The sequence below is a fragment of the Myxocyprinus asiaticus genome, chromosome 5, assembly GCF_019703515.2.
Source record: "Myxocyprinus asiaticus isolate MX2 ecotype Aquarium Trade chromosome 5, UBuf_Myxa_2, whole genome shotgun sequence".
Taxonomy (NCBI): domain Eukaryota; kingdom Metazoa; phylum Chordata; class Actinopteri; order Cypriniformes; family Catostomidae; genus Myxocyprinus; species Myxocyprinus asiaticus.
The window spans coordinates 370,701-394,171 of NC_059348.1; the positions used below are offsets into that span (position 1 = coordinate 370,701).

At 38.2% G+C, this 23,471-nt stretch overlaps 1 protein-coding gene across 1 annotated transcript in view; it reads right to left on the bottom strand.

Moving 5' to 3' along the window:
- The window catches only part of LOC127440715 (SUN domain-containing ossification factor-like), a 42,524-nt gene that overhangs the window by 1,141 nt on the left and 17,912 nt on the right, over positions 1-23,471 (bottom strand). The window contains exons 13-23 of the mRNA XM_051697469.1: positions 18,304-18,359; positions 18,059-18,138; positions 17,781-17,846; positions 17,032-17,103; positions 16,845-16,920; positions 13,325-14,527; positions 11,628-11,715; positions 11,051-11,155; positions 8,329-8,462; positions 7,827-7,915; positions 4,575-4,630 (exon numbers count right to left, since the gene is read on the bottom strand). Of these exons, the coding sequence (XP_051553429.1) occupies positions 4,575-4,630; positions 7,827-7,915; positions 8,329-8,462; positions 11,051-11,155; positions 11,628-11,715; positions 13,325-14,527; positions 16,845-16,920; positions 17,032-17,103; positions 17,781-17,846; positions 18,059-18,138; positions 18,304-18,359 (2,025 nt within the window). The remainder of the gene's footprint in view (positions 1-4,574; positions 4,631-7,826; positions 7,916-8,328; positions 8,463-11,050; positions 11,156-11,627; positions 11,716-13,324; positions 14,528-16,844; positions 16,921-17,031; positions 17,104-17,780; positions 17,847-18,058; positions 18,139-18,303; positions 18,360-23,471) is intronic.

Here is a 23,471-nt window from a genome sequence, read left to right on the forward strand (position 1 = left end):
ATCCACAACTTTGCAATGTATAATATTTCATCATCAGTAGTCAGAACATATTTTGCAGATGATTTGTTTATCATGCATTTTCTGCTGTACTGCATATTTTGTTCTGGATTTTTTAGACTAGCCCTGAGTGATAAAATTACATAAATATTTATAAAAAAATTAAAATAAATTCTTAATACCAATGATAAACTTTTGAGTAATTTTTGATATTTTGCCGAAAATTAAGTGGCGGGGTAAGTAAGGGACAGACACAGTGGGTGTGCCGTCAGACCTCGGACAGGCATTTATTTTAAATAATAAAATTGGCTTCCCTGGGGCCGCGGTGTGAGAGGGGAATGGTGGCCTGGCATCCTTGCCCATCAGTCTCGACGTGTACTCCAATCCCCGGCGACTAATCTAACTTGCGTCGGACCCTCCCCACCCCATTCCTGGACCTACAAAGGCGCCAGTGTGCACACAAGTAGATAGAAGCCAGCTCCCTGAGGAGAGGCATGCTCTACATTTTTATGGTAGTGGTGATGAGGTTATATTCACATCAGTGGTGCCTCATCATCCACTGCCAAACGAGGCTTATTAAATTGCACCTCTCCTCTCTCCTGCCCACTCCCGTTGTGAGCCTGGCTGAAGGACGGCCCCCAGAGGCAGGGCGACGATACCAAGATGGAGGGGCGGATCATTCCGTCACAATCTAAATGATCGGATCAGGTACGTGTAGCTAAAAACACAAGCAGTTTAGCAAAATTATACACACAACTAGCTAACTGAATCACAGTCATGAAATCAGCCACGTAGTGGAAACTAGGGGTGTCACGGTTCTCGGTAAAAAAACGAACCATACGGTTTGCCAGCCACGGTTCAGTAAGCATTTGCTCCACGGTTCATCTCTAGTTTAATAACCCATCTAGATCATCAGTTTGGAGGAGAAAAGAAAGCACCAAATAGAAATGCGCCGTTGTAATCTCCGCTAATGCACCTGTATGACTCTATAGATGGACACACTCCACCTGTGTTTTTACGTGGGTCAACTTTCTACAGAGAGAAGCTGTCCAATTAACTGTTAGTATGTTAACTCGGTTGATGACATCACAGTTCTGCACGTGTTAGTTGGCAAAATGGCAAGCGGAGAAAACAAGCTGCAAGAGAGAAGCCCCTGCGTCATTTAAGTCTCCTGTCTGGGAACTTTTGCAATTACAACAGCGATGGTCAAAAAACCTGTACAAAACAGAAACCGTTTGCAGACACTGCTTGACGCGAGTGCCGTATACTGGTTAATACATCGATATTTGATTATTTATTTACGCTGACATCACCTGGGAATATATAGCGCGCAGTGCGCACAGAGCCGCAGGTGAGCCCGAAACTGCACACAGACACACTCCCTTCCATCTTTAAACAGGCACTCGGTGCTAGTTCGGACAGACATGAAACAAGAACTAAAACTCTTGGGGTGTTCATAGCCAAAGTTATGTTGCCCTTACTCCGTTGATGAAGATGTGGGATTTCCGCATATGATTAAAATACTCTAGTCGCGTTATGACATCCATTCTCGTATTCATTTTAACAGCAAGTTTATTTCTTCTATAGTGATGTACAGATTCTGAACGTTGAATATACATTGAGTCTGAAATGCACTTTATGTTGAAGCATGTAGCGTAATAATGCAGGCATTAAGTTAAATGTTGAGTTAGTAATTAGAGAAAGGTTAAGGTTTTAGTTAAGGACCCTGATGAATATTAACCATGGTTTACTATAGTAATATTGTAGTAGCCATGACTGAAATAACAAGGACTGTTGTCACATGGTTTTCTACGCAGAAATTATGATTTTGATAGAATTAGCCATTGTTTTACAACAGTAATACTGTAGTAACCATATAGTAACCATGATTTTACTATAGTAATATTGCAGTAGCCACGACTGAAGTAACAATTACTGCTGTCACCATTGATTTCTTAGCAGAAATCATAGTTTTGATACAATTAGCCATTGTTTTACAACAGTAATACTGTAGTTTCCATATAGTAACCATGATTTTACTATAGTATTGTAACCATGACAGATGTTAATTTTGTGGTTACTATGATTTTACTACAAATTCATTGTTTAAACTATGGTTTTACTATAGTAATATTGTAGTAGCCATGACTGAAATAACATGGACTGTTGTCACATGGTTTTCTTAGCAGAAATCATGGTTTTGATAGAATTAACCATTGTTTTACAACAGTAATACTGTAGTTTCCATATAGTAACCATGATTTTACTATTGTATTTTAACCATGACAGATGTTAATTTTGTGGTTACTATGATTTTACTACAAATTCATTGTTTAAACTATGGTTTTACTATAGTAATATTGTAGTAGCCATGACTGAAATAACAAGGACTGTTGTCACATGGTTTTCTTGGCAGAAATCATGGTTTTGATAGAATTAACCATTGTTTTACAACAGTAATACTGTAGTTTCCATATAGTAACCATGATTTTACTATTGTATTTTAACCATGACAGTAACCATGTTCATTTTGTGGTTACTATGATTTTACTACAAATTGTTTAAACTAAAGTTACTGTAGTAAAGGTAGTGAGTGCAAATCTCTTGAAGTGTTTGTTACCAAAAGAATATGTTTACTTTGGATTTGGCAGTAATATTTTTTTTTCCCCTGAACATAACAAATACCAAACTGTACCGAAACCGTGACCCTAAAACCGTGATACAAACCGAACCATGAGAAATTTGAACCGTTACACCCCTAGTGGAAACCAGTAATGAGGCTAGGTAACCGCTGGCTAGCAGTAAGCTATCCGGCTAATATAATGTTATCGTTGTGTACCGAACAAGACAGTACTGACAATGCAACTGTCATGTTTAAATGTGTTTCTTCATGTTTTCAGGTCTTTTATTTTGAAATTTGTTCACTTCCTTGTCTAGTCATGTTTCCCTCATTCATGTGCCTTGTTCTCATTGGTTTATAGTCTTGTTATATTGTTAATGGTTTAGTCTTGTTATTGGTTCAAGTTTCATTGTCTTGTTATCAGTTTTGTATTTTCATTGGTTGTCTTGTTAACTTGTTTAACTAGTATGTGAATTTATAACCCTCGTGTTCTCTATTCCTGGGTCGAGTATTGTTGTTGTAATGTAGGTTTATGGTTTGTTCCGGTTTATGGTTTCTTAGTCTGTTACATCTAGTCATAGTCAAATCATAGTTCATGTTTGTGTTTTGTATTATTGTTTTGCTATGTTCACGTTTCCTGGATTCACATTTTTGGATTTATTGCACTAAAAAAAAATTCATATCCATATTGCTGTCACAGGCAATAAAGTGTTTCTTCTTCTTGAGCTGTTAATTGCTGGATGGGAATCCAGTTTATGGTGCATTACCGGCACCTGCTGCGCTGGAGTGTGGAGCATCACAAGAAAGTCATTCAGTGGAGTCAAACGTCCGCTGAAGACAATGAAATTGGAAAAATGTAATCGAAAAGAGGTCACATATCTTATGTGGGATCCTGAACTTTAAATGAAAATGCAGCTTACCCTGTGGAGTTTAATTGTAAACAAACAAATTATGTTTAATTCATTCTTGAGGTTTAACAAACTTGTGGAATCCAATTCCTTTCCCATTAATGGTATGAAATATATAGTGTATGAAAAAAAATATATAGTGATAATATCTTTGGCCATATCGCCCCAGGGTTTCTGCAGGTTTTATGAGGCTAAATTTAAGACTTTTTTAAGACCAACTAAAGAAAATTTAAATTTAAAGAATAAATTGAAGGGAACACATCAATTTATTCTCTAAATGTAAATACATAATCTTTGGGTTTTTTTTTTTTTTTTTTTTAAATAAGAGGGATCATAAAAATTGCATTTTGTTTTTATTTAGTACTGCCCTGATAAAAGCTATCTGACATAACAGACTGTATATTCCACAAGACAAAATAGTAAATGAATTTACACAAATGATAATAATTGTTCATGAGTCCCTACTTTGTCCTGAGCCGTGAAGCTGCCCACTTTTCTTAAGGAAAATCCCCCAGCATTTTCTGCACATTTGAGTTCTTCCCAAATGTGACTATATGAAATTGATACACAGCTTTTGACACTTAGGCAATTGATGGTTTCATACACAAGTAACTACCAGAGACAATAGTGAGAAGGAAAATTATTATATTTAATTTATGAAGAAAAAAATCAGTGAGCCTACCAGCTGAAACCTGGACATTTTAAATTTTTTAGAGAAATGTCAGGAGACCTGGACACACCTCTTAAAAACGGGACTGTCCCGGGTAAACCGGGATGTCTGGTCACCCTACTTAAACACAATGAAAAAAACAATCCCTAATGCAACATTTAATGCCATGACCTTATGAATTTAAGACTTGTTGCTCCGATTTAAGACCTTTTTAAGGCCTTAATTTACGGAAGGGCGAATTAAGACTTTTTAATACCTTTTTAAGACCCACGGAAACCCTGTTACCCCCGCAAGCTCACAGACAAGTAGAAAATGGCTCAATTGGAAGAAAACGGCCTAAAGTAAAAGCTGATATAGAGATTGTGGCTATTTGCTGTACCTTTCTAGAAACGGTGGAATGTTCCTGTTTAAGGCTGTTGGTTTCTTCTGCACCTGCTGAAGAGGAAGAGCAAAAAAAAAAGATATTTACATTTTCGGAAGACAATGTGAGTGGTGTTTGCCCATGCAAAACTCAGCAAGGGCATTGCTATGTGGTTGCTAAGATAGTTTTCTCAATGATATTTCAATAAATGGAAACCGTTGCTTCATAGGTAGTGGTTAATTGTACCATCTTCTTGAAAATCAAAACTAAAATACATTGTGAACATTCATAATTGATGTGTTAGCCCAACTGTAAAACAACAACAACAACAACAATGCAGCAAATAAATGGTGACGTTATGCCGTGTTACAATCAACCTGATGAGTTGGTATCGTACGCTAACAGACATGTTCAGTTGAAATCCCCCACACAAGGGTAATAAAATACAATTGTATTTATGTTGTCGTTAGTGTGGGTGACATATGTTTAAAGTTAGGGTTGTGGCCAGGGCCTGCGCTACAGATGGAGGTGTGCAGTAGACAATGTACAAATAGTCTCTTTAGAGCAGGGTTCCCACTCTTTTCAAGGCGCAATTTTCCAGGACATTTCCAGGACATTTTATGCTCCCAACAAGTATAATATTGAAGCAAAAACACATGTGTCCATTTAAATCGAGCTTTTATTTTGATGTTTCTGTGTGCTTTTGACAGTTTCTCACCTCCAGATGAGCATTTTGCTGTAAAGCTGTAATCCCTGTAAAGCTGTGATTTAATTCAATAAATATATAGTCTGTATGTGCTGCGCACTTCAGAGTGCACTCTGTCTCGGTCATCTCACACACACAAGAGTGCACGTGATAATCATGATGAGGTGATTTCAGTGTATGAGTGTCCGTTTCTACACATTCATTTTGAAGCATGCATCACCTGCAGATTATTTGTTTATTCAATTAAATCAGAGACTTTTTTAGTTTAATTATCACACTAGAACATATCACAAATTTAATTTGATTAATTGTGCATTCAAACATTCATTTTCGTCCAAATATGTCATATTCCATGACATTCTGCATTTTATTGCTAATGCCATTTTTACGACCAGATTCCGTGTTTTCCGCATACTACATGAGGTAACTGCGGTATAAGATGACTCCGATCATTGAATTATTGAAAATGAATTTACATCCTGAGGTATTAAGGCCGAATCACCATGCTACCAACCCAGTGTGAAATAATAAAAAAATAAGTGGTCCGACTGTCATCGTTGTCTAAAGTTTATAACTTACAGGGATGTGAGTTATATCATGAAGGTTGAAAAATCACTGATCCATGAACATGATTTCCAGGGTTATTTTTTTTAAAGAATAAGCTAAAAGCACCAACTTTTATTTTAATGATTCAAGTATAGAAAATTATCTGCAAAATTGTGCAGAATTAGCTGCAAAAATAAAGGTATGTTGGTGTGGCTTGCTTCTGTTTCACAGATTTGTTCAGTTTAATTAATTGATTTGTTTAGTGACTGCTTCTGGGGATGAGTGTCTTATATGCTTCGAGTGAGTCATTGAATCATTTTGAGATGTTCACGACTGAAATCTGCCAAGAGACTTTATAGTGTTTAAGCATTATAAGAACAAAGAAGATCTAAAATTTCCATTCAGTTTGTGAACTGCTGAGAATGACTTTTCATCCAAGAAGACAACAATAGTTTCATAATAAGTATCAAAAACGTCCTTATCTTCTCTTTATTCAAACATGTATGTCAAATCAACTGACTTCAGTAGAATGTTTAAGCATTATAAGAACAAAGCAGATGTACTGTATCATTTTCCTACAGTATTTAAACTGCTGAGCATGACTTTTTTCAGAAAAGACAACAATAATAGCCTAACAATAATAATGAGTTTCAATAATATCCTTTGGTCATTGTAAAGCGCATTTCACATGAGATGAGTCGAGGCGTCAACGCTCCATTCAACACCAGCGTCAAGCGGCACTTTGCCCTTCACATGACAAGCGTTGAGGAAAGCGTCATGGAGGAGCGAATTTACGAGCTTGCCACACAAGAAAATGGGCAAGAGAAAATAATGGCTTTGATTGCAGAAAATGAAAAGAGGACTCGTTTTAAGGTCTTAGCGTTTTCTTTGTAAATGTAATAACTGTTGTTCAATAACTGGGGTCTCTGGATCCTCATAAAAATAAGGTAATAATTACTCAATATCTCTTCATAAATTTGGACAGTATTAAAATATTTATTGTAGCTTTGTACTTTCAAAGACATCATTTGTGTTAGGCAAAAACGTGTGTGAAAAACACTTTGGTGTGAAGTTGGAGCAGAGTTTGCGCTAACGCTTCATTTCATAGACATCATGTATTCGGCAGCACTGACACAAGTCATGTGAAAGCCCCTTAACGTGTACAAACATCAGTCTCTTTTACACATTAATAGCTCTTCTGCCATTTTCTCTCCATGATGAACAAGGTAGACTCACATGCCGATGCTGAAGTAAACAAACAACATGCCCCTCCCATTCAGTCGGTTGGTAAATGCACCAGGTCATTCAGTTTGTTTATGAATGAGAAGTTTCACAAGTGCCGCTTCTCACTGTGCACGCACTAAGCGATTGGCTGTAGCAACTAATCAAGCGATCTGCCTCAGCTGGACCACGAAGCCCATGATTGCCAAGCACACGATTGGCCGATGCTGTAATCAATCATGAGGGTGTAAGCGCCCTTAACCGTTGATGCTGTTTCACAATGCGCAGCCGCCAGCAGTGACAAAAGGATACAAATTTGTGTAGTTGACTCCTATACAGAGTCCCATTCGTTACCATGTTTTTGTGAATGCAGGTATTTTTCACATTTTCCATGACTTTTCCATGACTGGAAAACTGCATTTCCAGGAAACGTGGGAACCCTGTTAGACATTTCTCATATACATCAGCTCCTCAACTCTGACCCAACAAACTTTTATTTTCAGTCACCTTTTCTACAGGCAGCAAGAATACGCACAGTTTGCTTCCTGACAGGAAGAACTTTGAAGCGTTCAGTTAATGTCTACTGAAACAGTACGACTGGAGCAGCACTTAGCAGTTTGGAGCAGCATGTGCCGCAGCTGGATAGGTAACATCTCTATGAGCAACAGCTAGAGATTAAGATTTGATGTGTGTCAAATTATTATATTTCCCCCCTCAAAGAGTGTTGTGTATATCACAATGGTAAAAATACCAAATAATAATAATAAAAACTGTGCACTGCAAACCCATAATCTCACCTTCTTCTGTTGGAATCTGGAATGGTGATTGTGAAAGCGGCTCAGAGGCTCTGCGTCTCAAAACAACATCCTCATAATAAGAGACTTCTCTGAAAACAACAATTCATCAATATTTATTTGGCAATAAACAATACGTATGCTGCAACCTTGTGCGGTGTAAATCAAAGATGATCCACAGATCAATGATTAGGTTAAAATGCCTTTAACATGTTAAAAGCCTGCCAAAACAGAAAGCGTTGAAGATGCTTAAGAATGTCTTTTCTGGCTCTGTCAGGGTCACTACAGATTCTGGTTGTTGTTCTGTTGGATTATTGTCACCTTTGAGAGTTGTTTTGGCCTCTTGTCAGGCTCCTGTTTCACATTTTCTCATGGTTTTGAAAGTGATCAATGTAAATATTGAACAATGCTTCAAGTGCAAGTTGTTATAGAGAGTAATTTGGTCTGTATGTGAGGAGCTGTAATATACTGTATATATGATGTATGGTAGGGTGTGTATCATCACCTCTGGGCATAGCAGGATGTCTCAGACTCAACTGCAGGACTTTCAGACATCTGATGGTGATTCAAACTAACCAGCAGCCCCAGAATGACACAGAGGAGCAGACACAACACAATGTAGCTCTGTCTGTCCAAAACCTGCACAGCACAAAAAAAAAACTACTAACAATTAACATAATATAAATACATTATACTAAATAAATACAAATGATATCAGATGTATTCTAAATATTCTTTCATAATCAGAGGCAAGAGGGTTTTCAATTTTGTGCTAAATGAGCAATTAATTTCCCCTAATAATACACTGGATGAGGCATCATTATCTTGTACATGCTAAACTTACATCCACATTTGTTACAATTACCAATACATGAACATTTTTGAACTAATATCTTCCCCATTCATTATTATACTACAGTGTTTCTTCAACTTCAGCCATTTCAACTTTTTTAGTTGTTAAATCAAGGTCTCATTTAAACGGACTTTTCACAGGACTTCACTTCATTATATATTATTTTATTTCTTTATTTGACTGTTTAGTCTTGTGCCAGACCCTGACTTTCAATATTAAACTATGAAAATACAAATTATTACAAGTTTTATGATCATCTAAAAAAAGAGTGAAATAAACAGAAACCATTTCAATTTTTATTGTGTGAAAATGATTTCTATCAATGTTCCAGAAATCTCGACTGTCCCACAGTTGTGACGTCATTTCCACCACACCAAACAATTTTGCCTCGAATGAAGTTTTGTTCAAAAGTTGGTGTACTTGTTAACCAAGTGGACAAAAGTATCAGTGAAGAGCATCTTTGAGATGAAATATGAGACTAAACAAAGAAAATTATTGGGTGTCATTTCCAGTCAAGCTTTCATTTTGACAAATTACGCAAATAGTGTAAAAATATTCTTTTATTGTGTGTATTTAGGATACATGAAATGTTAGCTATGAAATTAGTCTTAGCAAGACAAAGGAGACGGTCATTTTATTTGAAAATGTTAAAAATGTCATCTTCGTCAGTGTCATTTCCAGCACAGAATTCTATTAACACAATACAGAATTTGAGATGTGCTGGAAATGAATTTTCATGACTTGAATGACATAAATCTCCTGTGATGCATGAACACACACTGATGGACATTGTTAGTACACAAATTAAAAAAAATGAGTGAGAGTGTGAAAAATGATTTAATAAGACTTTACTTTCTAGAAGTTAAGAGCTAAAAACGCCTGAAGTTGAAGAAACACCAAATAATACAATTGATCATTTTTAGTTAATTGAATATGTACAGTGGGCCTCTTTTTTTTTTTTTTTTTTATGAAACATGAGCAGAATTATTTTGTGTATGTTTTCTTTTTTTAAAACGTTAGTTGGTATGATCAAAATGTACACCTGCTCCCAACTATGTGTAAATCGTGTGTAAGATTTCCGGAGGTGTTGTGTTCTTTCAGGCAAACTGTCATGACCACATTTTGAAAGAAGTGAAATTAAACAAGTAATGAAACTAATAATTCAATGAGTGAAATTAACCTTAAAAGTGAATATAAATTAGAAAAAAAGCTTTTTCTTTATAAACCTAGCCTATACTTATTTAGAATCGTTTCTTTGCTGCATGCATTTATTATTTTACCAAGTATTTTTTCCCCCCCAACTCTGCTTATCATTTTTCTAGCAGAAGTGCTTGATTTTTCTCTAAAAAATTAATGCACTCTAATGCAACTGGTTGGAAATGTTTTTTTTTTGTTGTTTTTTTTTTTTTATTTGATATGAGCTCTATAATTTAGGTTTCATAATTTAGCATAGGCAATGGTAAATCGCGATCAGTTGATAAGGTATGGTCAATGCTAATGCTGTTAAACCCACAAATAAACACATCGCGGGCTGGTGTACACAATATAGCAGGGAAAAAAGCCCACCGTCATATAACTTGCAAATCTCCTAATACCTTACAGCATTTCAGTCAAAGATCGTCTTGCATTCTATTAATTTCTCTGAAAATTCTTGCACGTATATCACTGTTACCATCATGATTTAACTGAGAAGTTTCACGAATGATGCTGGCAATGTGCTGCAAACTGAACCAGAGAAGGTTAATAGTGGTGGACGTCCTCCTCCCGGTGTGAACCAAACATTTTTTACACTCATGTCAAACCATTTTAATTGACTTCTTGAACTGTTTGATTCACAAAAGAGCTTCTGATGACAGCAAAAACATTCGATGACAGTAACTTTCATTGAGAAGCTGTTGTGTTTGCTAAATCAATGTAAATGCACTTCATTCATAAAAACGATTTCATTACTGCTCCACATACATGTCTGGAGCCTTCCTTATATGGTGTTTCTATGGGCGTGGATTATGATAATTGTGAATGAATGTACACACGTCCTCTATTTATTGGAATTCACTAACATACACGTTTTAATTAACAAATCTGGGGAGTATGAAGTGTTTGTGAATCTGGCGGAAAGTTTTTGGGAAGGTCCATTTTACACGCAAATTACTCAGAATTTACTCGTATATTTACGAAAGTTTCATGAATGAGGCCCATTATGAGTATTTACCATATTTGTATCATGTAAAAATAAAATATGCTAAAACGATAAAAAGCATGAATGTAACACTAATGTTGTGGCTCACTGAAGCATTCTGTAATTGCTTGTGTGATATTTGCTGAAGGTGCATGCACATCTTAACTCCTGGTGAATTGGTGGTGTATACAGTACCTCTGTCTGTAGCTGACTAACACTGATGGACAGATTGAGAACGAGTTGAGTGATATTGTCCAGCTGTGTCTGCAGCATGTGAATAGAGTCCGTCTGTCTCTGGTCCTAAAATATATATTATATACATGACATAAACAAGGGTGACAGGACAAAATGAGAGGCCAGGCCAAAAGGCACCAATTAGCAGCCAATTCAGTATATACTGACAAACCTAAGCACTTGTGATGAACCCACGAGGATGAGTAAAATTAACATTACCAAATGGGGAATAAGTAATCTTGATACCATGAAATATCAACAGCATGACCTAAAATGCTACTTAAAAATTTAGATTCAAAGACTGTTTGTGTAAAGATGTTTCACGTATGTTTTAGCAGGTTTCAGTCAAAAAATCATATCATAAGTGAAGCTTCCCATTTGAACCCCAAAAGAGTTTAATCAGGGATAATGTACAACACCTTTAAAATAAAGGACTGCACCATGTACTCAAGGTTTAAAAATTCAAGAATTTGGATTAAGAAATGTAAGATCATAAAGCAGTTGTTAACAGCACATGAGGTACTTCATTGATTCTGACCTGTTCCTCAGCAATTCTTGAAGTGTTCTGAAGTTTGATGATTGTTTTGTTAAAGGCCTTCTGCATCTCCTCCACCTGTTTCCTGTACCTGGACAGGTGAAACAGAAGTAAAACTGAACAAATCAAAGTAATAATTTCACAAAAGGGCTAAGTCCAAGCAGTTCTCACATACCGTTCTAGGACATCCCATAGATACTGGTTTTTCATGAAGCAAATCAATTACAAGTGTGTTTACATGTCAAGTCATTTTTATTTGTATAGCGCTTTCACAACACACATCGTTTCAAAGCAGCTTTACAGAAAATTATGCTGTGATGTCTTAAAGTCCTCATTGTGCGGTTTAAATGATTGAAAATCATGCCTTAAAAATTACTGTCTTCAGGCCTCCAGTGAGCAAGCCATAGGTGACTGTGGCAAGGAGCACTAAACTCCAAAAGATGTTAGTTTATGGAGAAAAATAACCTTGGGAGAAACCATGCTCACTGTGGGGGTCAGTTCCCCTTCTGGTTTTTTGGTCCAATAATTAGTACCTCTGATTTGAAAAAAATTGAGTATTGAGTATCATTTATACACAAATTGGAAAATGGGGAAATTTCATCAGGTCTTGAGGAAGCTCAGTATCATCGGCATAACATTAAAAAATAATTCCACGGTTACTGATAATGTTTCCCAGGGGAACCATATATAAGGAGAAAAGCAGAGGACCTAATACTGAGCTCTGTGGCATTCTATACTTGTGTTTAATTCCTCATTTACACAAACAAAGTGGTAGCGGTCAGATAAATAGGACCCAAACCAAGCTAATGCCTTTCCACAAATGCAAACATAATTCTCAAGCCTATCCAAGAGAATATCGTGACCTATGGTGTCGAAGGCAGCAATAAGATCTACATGCACAACAATATGTGGGTAACCATCAAAAGGCAGCTCATTCTCAAAACTCAACAATGCAGGGAAAATATGTTTACATAAGATTTGAAATTGAAGTGTTTTTTTCCCCATTTTGACGTCAAAATGTAAATAGACATGAGCACAATAGGGTGCCAGAACACCTGTGTACAAAGGAGTTTACATGCAGAGCGAAACTGAAGTAATGGGAAAAAAATCTGTACGTGCAGATCGTTTTTTGCTTAAACAGTTCATGACCCTTCCCTGATAAAAGAACACCGTTCAAAACCTTTTCATGACTTTACATGTTATTCAGACCCAGTGTTAGGGAAGCTACTCTGAAACTATAGCTGCCTGGATTACAAGCTCATAACTTAAAGTAGTTAAACTACAGTCAAGCTATTCTTTAAAAAAAAAAAAAAAAAAAGAGTTAGCTATGCTGCAAGTTTCTAACAAAAAGTAGATAGAAAATATTTTTAGATAAATAACAATCAGGTGATATTTAATTTTGCAATTAGTTCTTATAGAAACACTATTTTAGATAACTGAATCAAAATATAGTTATAGACAGCAGCAATAGACTAAATATGTCAGTTCAAAAAAGAAGGCAAACTCCATTTAAGGCTGTACGGGTCTCAAATGAATCAGTGAATAATTTATGTGAACTAGTTCATTTACATAAACCGTCCAAAAGAACCGACTCACAAAATGAATTTGACTTCCCAACGCTAAATAAAGGGGAATTGTTTATTTTAACCGGTTTAACTGGTAAATGAATGCTATGTAAACACACTCAATGGTATTCTCACCTTTGACTCAGCTGCTCTAGATATCGTCCACTGAGAGACATGTTCATCTCCAGGACCTTAATGCGATTGTTGAGCCTCATAAAAACAGACTCCTTCTGACTGGAGCCATGGACAGGTACATCTGAGGAGTTTTGCATTTCCGCATAGACCTCAGGGGACGGTTGTTCGAAGTTAGGGTCAATTTCATCCAAGATTTCCTTGCTTTTAGGTTCAGTTGACCCTGCTGACTCATCTACAGGATGAACAGACTGAGCAGGTGTCAGCTGTCCACCTGTGACCATCTTGCTTTTGGATGGTTTGGGCATTGGTGGATCCACAAGAGTAGACGAGGAAGCATGTTGTGACTGATCTACTATATCTTTAGAAATCCTAAGAGTTGAAAGGTCATTGTCAAGGTTGGATTGCTCCGTTGTGACTGATATTTGGCCACCACCTACCTGATTGCTTCTATTTGTAGCAGCAGGGCTGGATGTTAATTCAGAGAGGTTGGTGTGAAGAGGATTCTCATTGGCTTCCATTGGATTCTCAAGGCTCTGTTGAGGGAACTTTGCATTACAGCTCTCAGTGACAGACGGACATGCCAGTTCAATGGTGTGTGTTGCTTTGAAGGAAAGAGAGTCAGCAGAAACAGATTTGAGCAGATCTGAAGTCAGACTAGGATCAAGATCTGAAGATTCAAGCCTTGATTGGGTTTTTGGAACAAGCAGGATTGCTGGATTTTCTGAAGGGACTGGCTCTTCTGTGATCGGGGCGTGAATGTGATGAGTTTGAGATGGGATTATCAAGGTTGAAATAGAGCATTTCTCATGTGGTAATGCTGTGAGAGTTTGCGAACGTGAGTTTGGCTTTTTCTTCCTCTTCGGGATCATCGGCCGAGAGGAGCAGCGCTGCAGAAGATATTCTTGAAGTGAGAAACCGTGTGAGCAGGAGCAATTCTGCTCATCTGTTTTTGATTCAAACAGTTTTCCTTTAGAGAACTGATCTGATTCATTCTCATCCTCGTCGGGCAGCAAAGTGACGATCTGCTCTATTTCAGGAGCAGTTTGGACAGGAACATCCTCAACAGGAAGTTTTGAGGTGAGATCTTCTAGCAGTGAGGCAGTTGGTGTTAGTACTACCCGGTCAACTGTGGTCTCTTGAGTACTGGTGGATGTTTCTGAGATCTCCTTCATTTGAGGTGGATCAAGCACAGCTGTCAATGACCTGAATGGAAGAAGGTGCAGGGTAAGACAAACTACAGTGATGGAGAAATGAGGGACAGTCTATTGTTGTGGTTCATAAGATATGGTACAGCCAGGGTCCAAAATGAACACCTGACAAGCTCTAAATAGCTGGGAATATATTTGGTCTAAACACTTACTACTTATTAAAAATTAAATATTTGTACATTTTTTAGACAAGTAAAATTGAACTAGAGTAAATGCTTGGATCATTGACAAATAAGGTTATCTGAGGTGATAAAAATACCATCCCAAGATGTATCTTGTGTGTGTGTACTGTGAGTGCTTCTCATTTCCTAAATTGTGCATCCTCGTTTCCTCGCTCCTCCATCTTCGAGCCTGTGACCAGGAAACCGATCGAAGTCTGCCATCATTAAGGACGTACCAATTCTCTAAATGCACCGCGAAGAGGCGAGGATCGAGGACAGAGGAAGCTTATCGAGGAAACACAGTAGCATCCTACACAGAAGACTTTTTGGTCGAAACACCTGACGCATAAATTCTCCTCCCACTTCACATCTCACACAACAGTTTAAATTCATGTTTCACTTTTGCACTTAAACTAAACCATAATTCTCACATACTCCAACAGTGCATCTTGAATTACTTGAATTTATTATGAATATATTAATAAATAAAGTTTCAATAACATAAAGGCAAGCGTGTCGAGGTACTGCAGCTGCACAGCTGCTCAGAAGTCACACGCGAGTGATCAAGGACATTTCATTTTACAAATCCGTCTTGCTTCGATTCCTCTGTCCTCATTTCCTTTTATTGCATCCTTTCCTCGTTTCCTAAGAGGGTGGAGTTAGGAAGTGAGAAAAGGAAGCAAGGAAAGGAAATGAGGACGCACAATTAAAAAATAAGCAATGAAAGGAAACGTGGACAGAGGAATCAAAGCAAGAATTAATCATGTTATATATATATATATATATATATATATATATATATATATATATATATATATATATATTTATATTTGAAATAAGAAATAATAATAAAAGTGAATTATGCACTACTTGCAGTATGCCAACATTATATTTTATTTCAGCTTTTAATTAGAATGAGTTTATGTCTCTGGATGGCTACACCTAGGGCTGCCCCCTAACAGTCGACCAAACATTAGTCGATGAGAAGAGTCAAACAGCATGTCATATATGTGCATAGACGGCTGTCATCTGTTTTTAATAATATTATAAAGTGTGCTTCTTCAAGCGCATGTCTGTGTGTCTACGGGCAAATAATTTGTAATATTAATTTGATAATAATAATAGCCTAATAATAATAATGATAATAATAATTTAATTCATTAATGGGAAAACAAGACAAATATCATCTTGACATGGTCAAAGGCATCAGCTATTGGTGATCACTCTGACCATCGTTGATCCCAGAGATCATCGTCTGTCGGCACAATCCTAATGTGCATTTCCCTCTTTAAAATAACAAAATGTTCAGACAGTCTCCTTGCTGGTTTTCCGACACATTCAGAATCATTACCGCTTTTGCCGGTGTCGCTGCGGCTCGCTTCGTGCGTGCGCTTGTAAAATGTATATTTTAAAGGCTCATTATTATGGTTTAGTATTTCTCTGTAATGTAGAACAGTGTTAGCAATGTTACTTATGACGTTCTTTCTCAGCCCTGGAACTCAAACCATTTTCTGATGCCCCGCCAAAAATATATATTTACGTAATTAAATTTATATTATAAACGTGCGACAACTAGTCAACTAATGGCTTAAACTAACGACTACTAGTCGACTAGGAAATCTTTGGTTGGGGGCAGCCCTAGCTACACCACATGACATTTTTTAGCTTTAGCCCCAGAAAAAAAACCTCAGCTCAACTGAGTAACTGAAAACCTTGTCATCAAAGAAGAGGTGCGTTTAAGTAACTGTTCTGTGTGAATTGCATTTGTAATATATTTTTGAATAATTTCATAGATCCACAGAAAAATGAGTGTCACGTTATTGACCCACGTGTCACTACTGGAATAGTGACTATTACCGGGATAACTACTAGTGTCTAATCAATAGGTACTAGTGACTACTGAATAGACACAAATAGTGTCTTTCTGAATAAGTAATAGTATCTTATGAATAAGTACTTGCAAAATTGAAAGAGATACTAGTCACTATTGGAATACTTACTAGCACTTAAAGATAAGAACTATTTCCTCAAAAAGTACCCTTTGGACCCTGGACACAGCAGCAGTGCAGGTCATTTCTTAGAGAGGGCTTTGATTGCATTACGCACGACATACTTTCCCAACAGCAACACAACAAGAGCACAGTTACATACACAGTGGATGAGGTGGTGTGGATCGCTGGAGGAAGAAAAGTCGTTTCTGTCATCTTTAAATCTACAGTGGAGTTTCCTGAAAAACAGAAACATTTTCATTTATACTGCACAAATAGTCACCACTCTTTGCATGACATTCATATAAATTTCAAATGTGTTTTCTCCTGAAAGTGATTTTATAACTGACCTCCTGCAACATTATCTGGATTTCCACCAAGCACATTGGCAGCAATGTTGTTCACCATAGTAAGAAGAGCATCTGCAACACAACATTTATCGTCGAGTCGACAAAGTGTGCATGGATTAAAATAATGGGGATGAAGCAGAGGGATCCAGCAACATGTGGTAAAAACTTTATTAGAATTTAAAAGTAACCAAAATAACCAAAGTGTTTCAGCATGTGGGCTTCATCAGGTTTGTTTCATCATGTTGATGTTTTTGAACCCTGATGAAGGTCTACGTGCTGAAATGTGGTGGTTATTTTGGTTACCTTTAAATTATGAGTACAACACAGGCAATGCGTAACTTTGGATATGTGTGTAGGCAAGTATTATGGGATAGTAAAAGGCCTTCCCATTTGTTCCCCTTGACTGAAATCAAGAGTATATTGAAGATATTCATGTTTAATGCTTCATAAATATCTACAGTATAAACCCATATAAAATTTAACAGAGACCAAATATAGTATTAACCCTTTAACTATGAATATATTTACAATATAGCACGATCTCTCGTACATTATTGCTTACAAATACAGTCTTTGTCACTGTTCACTACATAACTTATAATCACGACAGATTTGCACAAAACTGCACAATTGAATATGTTATGTCTCTAAAAATACAAACAGAACTATTACTTTTGACAAATGACATTTCTCTCTAAATGTCCACACTCATTCATATCTAAAGAACACACGTTATAATGTGCACTTACCTTTGGCAGACCCAATCAGATTTTTGGAGGATTTCTCATCTAATGGCACAAAATCAGGAGGCTGATCTAAACATTTACAAAGACAAAAAAACAAAAAAACACTGTTTTTATTACTATTGCGGTTATAAAAAGTTATATTTATCCTACTGTATTCAGACGCCCAACAGTATTCTGAGAAATAACATCCCCGATATGTGTGAAATCAACATCAGACACATATAAAAAGTCTGCAACATTGCAGGAAGGTTTTTACTCTGCGCACACACAGATGAATTTACCATAGTCATGGTCATCTTGCTGTCTGTCCACTGGCTCCAAGTTCATCTCATACTCCTCCATCATACTGGTGCCAAAAACCCTTGTGAAACACAACGAGACAGAGAGAGAGGGTTACTGAATGAGTCTTACAGCCATTTCAACGACTGCCAATGAATCAGACACAAGTCTGGACAGACTTGTTACAGTATTTGTTGAATTATTTCTAGGTGTGGGGAAAAACAGTGGTGTAAGTTTTATATAATACCTGATCAGACTGAGAGGACAGAAATGTTCAGAGCCAAAATGAGACAACAGCTCCACCTGCGGAAAAAAAAGGACAAATGCCTGAAATTAAGAACAAATTAGAGAAACTTCTAAAAGGGAGGAAACAAACACCTGCGAACTTCAATAGTCATAAAGTGTCCATGAATCCTTTGGAATGACCTGGACTAAGACCATTTTTAAACACATTTCATGTTTCATTAAAAGATTTTGGAGTATCCCTTTATTTTAATTCACTAATGTGTACATACAAACACAATGAACCTGCAACAGATCATGTTTGGTGGTGGTGTGGCCTAGTGGTTAATGATCTGCTGGGGTTCGAACCCTGACACCATAATGCCCTTGATCATAGCATGATGACTCCAGTGCAGTTTAAAGGCAACAGCCATTTCCACAGGGTCACAATCTTCTGAGGGAAGTGATCTTAATGTTTCTCACAGCAGAACATCAGTTCGACATGTGGCTGGTTTTGCTTCAGGACAAAGATTATGCATTGGACATCAAGTGGCGAAAAACACAGATCTGAATATCACACAAAAGTACCTGTGCACCCACTTGAAGACTGTTAGCCCAATACCAATATTTTGCCACTTACTGTCACAGTCTGTCTCCCTCATTCTTCTTCAAGGACTCTTATTAAGTTAAGTTTTCCCCCTTCATTTCCCATCTGCCTCACCTGTATTCCATTCACTCATTAGTTCCTTTTGTATAAATATCCTCTAGTTTTACCCACTCCTTTGTCAGTCCTTGAAGTGTTCCGTTGAGTTAATGAAGTGTTCCGTTGTTCTAAGTTTTGATGTTTAGATTTATAGTTTGTTCCATTCCAGTGATTACTACTGTTGAGCCTTTTTGTTTGTTCCACTCCAGCGTTTGTTCAACTCCTACAATTGTAATTAAAGGATTTAAAGATTCCACTCCTGCATCTCCTCTCTTCCTCTTCCACTCCTAGACACCCAACATTACACTTACCTTATTTTGTAATTACTTTTATTTTTGATCCAAACTCGGACTGCATTCATTGAACACGACGGGCCAAATTGATAATACAGCCACATTGAAAGATAAATTTAAAATAAAAATATACAGTATATATTTAAAAAAAAATATGATAACATGATTGATGTGGGAAAAAAAAAGGTTATTTTGCTATTTTATTTTTAACTCACACTTTACATATTTATAATAGATTATAACAAATTTACATTATGCATTCAACATGGTTTACTTTTCGGATTTCATTTATTTTGGTAGGCATTTCTTTATATTACACACAGAGAAAATTATGATAAACTTTATCTTTAAACTTTAAATTGATGTAATTAATAAATAAACCATTGTTATTTTCATATTAGCGGTTTCATGTGTATGACTGATTTGCCAATGGTTTTAATTTGGTTAGTAATTATCCGCTAAATATCAGTGACCAATACGTTAGTGCATCCCTTTACAAAAAAGGTCTTAATGCCACCAAACAATGGCATTAATGAATATTACAATGAGCTTCACAGACCCAACAACATGAAAAAACAACATGACACAGGATTAATAGGAAAATTAATCATTTTGTAAATGCATAATTAGTAGAAGTGTGATTAACCTGCCAAACACTGGGCCAAACATTGTATTAGTAACCATTTTACCAAGTGACAGATGAATCTGTGCCTAATCACTGTACATTTTGATAGGACGTATATGGCTTTGGATATCAACAAGATACAGTGTTCACATTCAAATTGGCACCGGTATTACCACCGGTTGGACACTTTGGAGCGATTTGTAAGATATATGTCACAGAGGGTCACGTGACGCCATGCAAGGGGCAGACGTGTGAGCGACGAGCTCTGCGCACTTTGCTAAATTTTTAATTATTCTCATGTTATAATCTGGTGAATTTTAATACACCCAGTTACACATTTGCTCTTTGATGCAAAACATGGCAAAGAAGTCAAAATCCTCGGGCTCTGGAGACATTAAAAGACACTTAAGTGTTCAGGATGAAAGCCCCAACAGGCCTACAGACCGGGGACTCGATTTGGATGCCGCGGCAGGAGAGGTGATCCAGCGTCAGTTGTCCAACATGTCGGTGATGTTCACGAAGGTTCTTGCTGACTTGGAGGATCTCGCTGTAATACGATCGATCGATTACGGCAATGGAAATAAAATTCTCTGAGCTAGTTATAAGAGTGACTGATGTTGAGAGACGAATCGATTTTCTGGAATCTTCGGACAGGGAATTAACCGCTAATCCATCCGCAACCAAAGTTGATTTGGAACATCTCCTTGAAAAGCTTGAAGATCTTGAGAATAGAAGCCGCAGGAATAACGTCGAATTGCTGGAATTCCTGAGCATGAGTAGGGCAGAGATATGCTGAAATTCCTAGACGAGTTTTTCCCGAATCTGCTCGACACACTGCTTTTTTGGACTCAAGATGGCGCCGAGTATGGCTGCTGCGTTGCGAGCTCCGACACAACATAGTAATGTTTTGTTTGTTTTGTTAACAATTCTTATGTTTTTTGTCTTGGATGTCGTCTGCCTTATTGTCTACGACAGACAAACACTTTTGGACATTGGTTCAGCAATCTCACACCGTAAACCGGACTTCAAATTTCTCAATGCCAACCCGCTGTTTACAAACACGCAAGCGGAGCCCTTTGTCTGGGCAGCACGGCCGCGGAAACGCAGGAGGAAAAGGGGAAACAGAGCCGGCGTTCTCATCAGAGTAAGACGCAGCGCAAATCGACCCCCGCTACCCACTATTCTACTGGCAAATGTTCAGTCTCTGGATAACAAGCTCTGCGAGCTGAAAGCGCGGATCTCTTTCCAACGAGATACAAGGGACTGCTGCATTATCTGCCTTACAGAAACTTGGATGTCTGTGGAGATTCCAGACTCAGCCATTGAACCCGCGGGGTTCTCCGTGCACCGAGCGGACAGAGCGAAAGACCTCTCAGGTAAAAGCAGAGGTGGTGGTGTATGTTTTATGATCAACAAATCCTGGTGTGATCAGAGGAATGTACATTCTATCAAGTCTTTCTGCTCTCCTGATCTGGAATTTCTTATGCTTCTGTGTCAACCATTCTGGCTACCGAGGGAATTCACAGCGGTCATTATCACTGCTGTATACATCCCCCCACAAGCCGACACAGACCGGGCACTCAAGAAACTGTATGGGAGTATAAGTGAGCAGGAAACCGCACACCCTGAGGCCGTGTTCATTGTGACCGGGGACTTTAATAAAGCCAGTTTAAAATCAGTCGCACCAAAATACCACCAGCACATTAGTTTCAACACACGAGGGGACCGGGTTTTGGACCATTGCTACTCTCCGTTCCGGGATGGCTACAAATCCCTTCCCCGCCCACCATTTGGCAAATCGGACCACACTTCCATTCTGCTTCTGCCCGCTTACAGGCAGAAATTGAAACAGGAAGCACCCACCATCAGAACGATCCAGTGCTGGTCGGACCAATCAGATTCTACGCTACAAGACTGTTTTGATCACACGGACTGGGAGATGTTCCGGTCCGCCTCTGATGACGACATCGAGCTTTACGATGATAGCGTAATGTGTTTCATCAGAACGTGCGTAGAAGACGTCGTTCCGACCAGAACTGTACGAATCTATCCGAATCAGAAACCTTGGATCAATAGCGATGTTCGCGCGGCACTTAATGTGCGGACCTCCGCTTTTAATTCCGGGAATGTGGAGGAGCATAAACCCTCCGAAAAACTATCAGAACCGCAAAACGCCAGTACAGGAGTAAGATTGAAGGACAGTTTAACACCACCAACTCTAGAAGCATGTGGCAGGGAATTAACATCATCACGGACTTTAAAGGGAATAAAAACTCCGCCATGAACACCGCTGCATCTCTACCGGATGAGCTAAATACTTTTTATGCTCGTTTCGAGGGAAATAACACCGCCCTCGCGGCCGAAGCTACAGAGGTTAGTTCACTCTCCAACTCTGTAGCGGATGTAACACGATCCTTCCGACGGGTGAATATCCGCAAAGCCGCGGGCCCAGACGGCATTCCGGGCCGCGTCATCAGAGTGTGCGCGAACCAGACGGCTGGTGTTTTTACGGACATTTTCAACCTTTCCCTCTCTTTGTCTGTAGTCCCCACATGCTTTAAAACATCCACCATTGTGCCTGTTCCAAAACAATCAAAAATAACTTGTTTAAATGACTGGCGTCCTGTTGCTCTGACCCCCATCATCAGCAAATGTTTTGAGAGACTAATCAGAGATTACATCTGCTCTGTATTGCCACTCTCTCTTGACCCGCTGCAGTTTGCTTAAAACAACAACCGCTCCACTGATGATGCCATTGCATCTACAATACACACTGCTCTCTCCCACCTGGAAAAAAGTGGAGAGAGTCAGCAGCTTCAAGTTCCTGGGTGTCCACATCACTGAGGAACTCACATGGTCCATCCACACTGAAGTCGTTGTGAAGAAGGCTCATCAGCGCCTCTTCTTCCTGAGATGGCTGAGGAAGTTTGGAATGAACCGCCACATCCTCACACGGTTCTACACCTGCACTGTGGAGAGCATCCTGACTGGCTGTATCTCCGCCTGGTACGGCAATAGCACCGTCCACAACTGCAAAGCACTGCAAAGGGTGGTGCAAACTGCCAAACACATCATCGGAGGTGAGCTTCCCTCCCTCCAGGAAATATATACAAGGCGGTGTGTGAAAAAAGCTCGGAGGATCATCAGAGACTCCAGCCACCCGAGCCATGGGCTGTTCTCACTGCTACCATCAGGCAGGCGGTATCGCAGCATCAGGACCCACAACAGCCGACTCCATGATAGCTTCTTCCCCCAAGCAATCAGACTTTTGAACTCTTGATCTCCCACGATCAAAATACATCAGCACTGCACTTTATTACCCTTACTCTTTTATCTCACACCGGACTGTCATAAATTATATTATTATTATATTATGTTCTCTCTTAACAACTGACTATCAACCGACAGCCTGAATGTCAATACAGTACAATACTGTACATTCTATATATATATACTTTTTTATATATTTTTCTTTTTTCTTTTTATTGAATAATGTGTATCTATATAGTGCGTATTGTATACTGTACAGTGTATGTTATTATTTGTATATTGTTGAGTGTAATTATGTGTAT